Source organism: Triplophysa rosa, linkage group LG4 (assembly GCF_024868665.1).
Source record: "Triplophysa rosa linkage group LG4, Trosa_1v2, whole genome shotgun sequence".
Classification (NCBI taxonomy): domain Eukaryota; kingdom Metazoa; phylum Chordata; class Actinopteri; order Cypriniformes; family Nemacheilidae; genus Triplophysa; species Triplophysa rosa.
In genome coordinates this window covers 9,626,140-9,632,139 of record NC_079893.1, presented here as the reverse complement: position 1 = coordinate 9,632,139, position 6,000 = coordinate 9,626,140, and the positions used below count along the sequence as shown (strand labels likewise).

The 6,000-nt window shown below is 37.9% G+C and overlaps 1 protein-coding gene across 2 annotated transcripts in view; it reads left to right on the top strand.

The window, feature by feature from the left end:
- The first annotated feature begins 1,216 nt into the window (after positions 1-1,216).
- The window catches only part of mtnr1aa (melatonin receptor 1A a), a 42,593-nt gene continuing 37,809 nt past the window's right edge, over positions 1,217-6,000 (top strand). The window contains exon 1 of one of the 2 annotated variants that reach the window (XM_057331704.1): positions 1,217-1,442. In XM_057331704.1, coding sequence (XP_057187687.1) covers positions 1,409-1,442 — 34 coding nt within the window. In that variant the 5' untranslated portion in view covers positions 1,217-1,408. Of the gene's footprint in view, positions 1,443-2,987; positions 3,301-6,000 lie in introns of those variants that run through there. The other variant, XM_057331703.1, reaches the window with a different exon arrangement.

Sequence of the window (6,000 nt, the reverse complement as noted above, 5' to 3'; positions counted from 1 at the left end):
TTTAAAACCTTGTAATGAAAAACGAAGTAGAAAGATTTTCAATTAGGTTACAAATAATCATATTTGTTCCTTTCATGACATTAACCATTGACAAAAAAGTTTTAGTATTAGACTTGGTCTATCTTGGACTATCTAATGTACAATTACTTCACAAAAGACATTACACAGTTTTCAAGATATTAATATATAGTTCTGTACACTGTTGCATTTATCAAAGTAATATTTTAAATGAGAGTTCCTGCAACTCTCTTTTCTGTTTAGTCAGTCTCTGAATGACCTCCACCCCACACGTTATTGATATTTTACATGTGAACAGCATAACGTTTTTGGGAAAGTCTATCTGCTTCACTGGTTTATTTCAGTAAATCAGTATTGATCATTCTGGCATAATACGCACGAAATGCATTTGAACACAGCAATAAGTTAAATCAAGCTTACCAACTGGTGAAAATATTACTACATTATTACTACATTGTATGCATTTTAATCTATCTTGGTTTTTTCACTTTGTGACTGGGAGGTTTAACAGAGGACACATGGATGCATGGGGAAACAGCACTGTTGCAACCCAATTTTAGAGATTAAGCAAGATCAATGGCCTCTACAAGCTATTTTCGCCTGTAAAAACAATGTTAACTGGATGTTCACCGCTGTTAAATGAATATATTTTTTTTATTTGCGGATGTATTTTTAAATACATTAATAAATGGAGTAAAAGCAAACCCTGTTCACAATTCAAATTCCTTCAGGTGACAGCAAGTGTACTTTTAAGTTAAATACAGCAGATGTCGCTATTGGAGCATATTTATTTAAAGAGACGTAACAAACATAACGTGAAACTTCTGTAGAGAGACATGTCAGTTGTTTTTTAATACTTGTGAAAATGCACTTGTGCAAATAAATGATTCTATCATTGAAAAAATAATGATCACGAATACCATTATTTATTCTGTTAAAATAATGTTTTGCCCTCACTTTTAGTTACAGTTTTTACAATGAACGGACGTAAGTTGGGAGATCAAGATCAACTAGAGTTCAACAACACATCTGCGATAATAAAGGTACAGGCTTGAATATACTGTATGAATGTGTGGATTTGAAGCTCAAATGTGATCTGAATTAAGGCCAAGTTCAGATCATTTTTGTGGCTTTAAGGTGTGATATTATTTATTCATGTTGTTCTGATTTATTACTCGTGAACTGGGAGCCTCACGTGGCGAATGTTATGTGAGGAATCTTAATTTAAATGCAATGAGGAAACGTTGAAAATATTGAACTGCTGAATATAAAAGACGTACACATGTACCGTGTATTACCAGGTGTAAGTCCATTCCATGATATGAAGGATGAGCTTCTTTCTTGTGATGCCAGGAGCTTGTTAATGTCTGACCCCGCATGAGTTTCTGTAATGCAGATGAGGACAGGTCAGGGCTGGAGCACAGGTTTGTGTGTTTTGTTTTTTATTCAAGAAAGAGTTGGTTTGAATCAGTGGCAGGAAGGCTATTTTTTCATAAAGTCATAAAGAAAATGTTTTACCCGCCTTTTGGATTTCTTAATTCCCCATATTGTCTAATGTGTGGTCTATGAACTGTGTATTATTTATAGTTTCATCGAGGCTGGTCTTACATAGCTCATGGAAATGGACATATTCTTAGATAGATTCTCTAGATAGAAGTTGCTTTCAGAAAAGTGAAATTTTTCTAATTTAAAAACAGAAATACATTTGTCCTTTTGTGTGCGATTCTTAAAAGCCATCCCAATAAATACATGTTCAAATCATAACTGGAGGAGTTTTTTCAACTATGCACAATTTGAAGTTTTCCTGAAATTTCACTTTTTACACTTTCACTAGTTTTTTTTAACTATCATGACAGAGCAGTGAGAATACATTCACATGAGATTTCATGCTTTTCACTTTTGTTTCCGTTGGAAGCAAGTAAACTAACTTATAAAAAGCTTTATTAGAGCAGAATTGAGAACACTACAACTGTGGTGCATGCAAATTGTGTAAAAGTGAAGAATACAAAGTAGTAAAGCATTATAGACTCAGAAAACAAAAGATATGTGTTTATTTGCCGAAAAGTGCCCATCAATGAAAAAACTAATTATATGTTTTACTCTAATGGTTTGGGTTAATAAAGACCTGAAGTGAGATTAAGACAAATGGCTGTCATGAACGTGAAACATTCATCCTTTTCTCCAATCTCCTTTGCTCCACACGTTTTGAGGAAATTGTTTTTAACGTGTAATCTATTCATTGCAAATGTGTCAAAATCTTATGAAGTAAAGACTCCCTGGTGGCCATCTGACAGTTTTGGAAAAAGACAAAGGGATAGCGAGACAGATTATAATTAACTGCTTACATGACTGGAGCCATTAGAAGCACAGTGCTGCATTAAAATTGCATTATAATGGCTGGAGGCAGACAGGCGGCTTGCTGGGGGTAAAGTGCTGATGGGACATCACAAGCTCAGGTTCTTTAACTAAAGGCGAGGAGACAGTCTGCAATCCTTAAGAATAAGATGTATGAAGTAAGGGTGAGACTGCAGTGCTGTTACAGAATCTAGTTCTTACTCTACCACTGTCCAGTACTATTATATTCAGTATTCTGTTTGTTATGTTATGTTAAAATAATACCTTTTTATCATGATTAATGATAACATATTAATAATGTGACAAAACAATAACATTTGAGAGAGCTGTGGCGTAGTATCCCTAACGCTCGTTTTCCTGAATGAAACTATGAAAAACTGAATAAAGCATCTTTTAGTGTAATAATAATGAATGAAGACTTGAATCAAAAAGCGCTAATAGAGCAGAAACCAGTGAATGAAAGCGAACCAACTGCATTGCCTGTTGTGACCACTGGGTGGCAGCACGCGCTACGCCGCTGGAATCACGTGCATGGGCGCTTTGAAGTTGCGTGTGGATGACATACAGCAACATTGTGATGGGCGCACACATAGCCATAAAAGTGCAGACCTCTACACACGAAGAGCACCGAGAGGAACTTTGTTCGGGGCGCACAACTTATCCAGACCTGACAGAGAGATGAGAGTCCATTGGAAAGACGCGCGCAATTTTGTTAATTGAGAAAAGTTTGATGAAGATATACAATGTTTATGAATGGGAGTTCATTGAACAGTTCTGCACTGGACCCTAGCGAGCAAGCTCTTCACCGGCCGCCCTGGGTCACCACTACTCTCGGGTGTTTCCTCATATTCACTATAGTGGTGGATATTTTAGGAAACCTGCTGGTGATATTCTCCGTTTACAGAAACAAGAAACTTCGGAACGCAGGTGAGTTGCGCGCGCGAGCTGGTACAGGTGTGTTTTCATTCCGCACGCGTGTCACGTTTATTTCACATTTGATGCTTAAAGGTTGATGTTTAGGGATCTGACAGGAATCGGCGAGGAGACCTCGCGACACCGTCCCTGATTCATGCGTCTCGTGTTTATCAGAAAAGTCTCAGGTTTACAATAACGATGCATAACTCAAATATAGCAATGCTTTTGTTTCTTTACTGTGTCGAGTAAATTTGACATTTAAACTATAGATGTGTCCGCGTTTTTACGCACGACCGTTGCATGATAAAGTGTCATTTACATAGTCCATCATGAATGTCACTAACAGCAAAAGTAGAAAACCAAGTTTAGGACATAAACACTTCGGTTTGTTGGGGACAGATATGACAGCTCCTTATGAAATGTAAACATTTTGGGGGATTACCATTTGTATTACCATAGTTTATACAAATGGTTACTCTATGGTTATGGTAAATTTGTGGATACTCTGGTTTTACTACAATATTTTAACATATTTATTTGAGTATAACTGTGGTACATTTTCATAAATATTGCATTTCGTGTAATTAATCTTAACCTGTAAATACACTTTATGAATATTATTATGATGATTCAAGAATATCTGTCTTGTTGTTTGGCTGTTAATGATGTTGGGTGGACAGAATATTTTGAGTGTTTCCCACATGCCCATGTGCATTCTACAAACACCATTATGCTGCTGTAAGTAAATCAATTTTGTTGTTACGAATCTGTGTACCTATCTGTGCATTTGACAGCTAAACATTAAACGCGCTGTACCGAAGGGTTACTTAACTCTATTAGTAAAAATGAAAACGTTCATTGAATTTGATTGACGTGCGTGCCCGATCTGTGGCAGTTTATCTTGGCATTCATCTGTCCACATCAGTATGAAGTTCCATGGGACTCTCTGTATCTCATGTCTTGTCAAACACGGAGCGTAAAAATAATACACGGACATGAATCCCGTCCAAAATCTTAATAACAGTAGATAAGTAGTGGAAAACGTGAGTCATATAGAGTCTTTAGAAAAACAACTGAGTCAGTTTAATTAAGCTTTGACCCGCATGCTGGAATTTGACATTTTTCCAAGGATCTCATTAAAAGCGTGTGAATAAACAGTAGAAACGCAGAGAGGAAAGAAAGAGCGTGCCATCTTTTATTGCGCAAACTTCCGCGCGCACAGGTCTGTCCTGCTCGCGCGTAGACAACTCTGAACCACGCTTTCATTTGTTTATCACTTTTTTAATCCTCCATTTCATTTTTAATCTCATTTTTAAAAATACCCGTTTACGCAATAGAGCGCATAAATACAGGGATTTTAAAAATAAAGTATTTAGTAAAGTATGATTAAATGGCCAGCCATGTTTACAAATTACTCTTCCTTCGCTCAGTCAATGTTGTGGTATGGGTTGGTACTTTGCAAGTGCTACCCGAATGTTGGAGTCACACGTGGCTTTTCACAGAAGCGCAGGGAGAAATTTTTACCATGGACCCCCGGCCTCGCTGCACCTGTTGAGCTGGCTTCACACCAGAGGAATGCATGGAAACAACGTGAGGAACACAAACACGATAAACAACCACCATAGAAACAACAGAGGCTCACAATCACCGTCCCTCCTTGAAATTCCCAGTGATTATAGCAGCAATATGGCTGTCCTCCAGCGGTAGATGAATGAGAGACGGTTTTTTCTGTGGGGGGTGGAGTGCAGTGGCGCTGGTGCTCAGGCTTAATCTGGGACATCTCTCACTTGAGTCATTGTGTTTGTAGCGGGCAGCCGGAGCCTTGTTTTTGGGTCAGGGGAGGATGCAAGAGCTCTTACTGTACAAGCCACAGGCTCACACAACTCAAGGTTACAGTACAGCGGTGTTTTACGATTGGTGCCGTCATCCAAAAACACTTTTACTTTTGCAGAGTAAAGTGGGCAGTGGAGTAACCGTGGGTTGTACAAATCGGACAGGGTTGCATTCATAACATTTTTAAGTTGGGTTGTTGTCGTTCCTCTGGTATATTCTGACTATAAAATCTATTAGAATCTGTTTGCCGCAGATTCTAACTGTTTGTATGACTCTCTCTGTTCATCTGTTCTGAATTGTGGCTTGGATTTTTGTATACACGGAATTGTTCTGTTCACATCAGCGTTGCTGATTCAGTCATACTGGAGATGTTTATTATTGTAGAATTTTGGGTTTCTATGTGTGAGGTTAACAGTCAGAAAAAATTGGGTATATCCCCCATTCACATGAGTTCACAAGACATTCAGTCAGTAGGTAGAGAATGGTGCTCGCCAAGGTCAAGGGTTCAATTCCTGTTAACACTCAGCTGATAAACTGTATACCTTAAATGCACCGTCTGCCAGATGCACAAATGTGAAAGTAAGGCGCTTTGGAATACTTGATCCTGATTGGTCAATTGCATCATTGCCTATTCATAAATGTAACGTGTCATTGTATAATGACCCCTAGACTGTATTTTTGATCATTGTCCACATCAACATACTGTACTAGTGCTACATTTTTGTCTTATTTTGTATTTTCTGTCTTTGCATATTAATTTCGATTAGAATAGCGCATTTGCATCATCTTGTGACTACGGTTACTGACTAGTAGCTGTAGTAATAATCATATAAACGTAGTGACCTTAAAACTTCATAGATGGCCTCCCTTCACTCCATG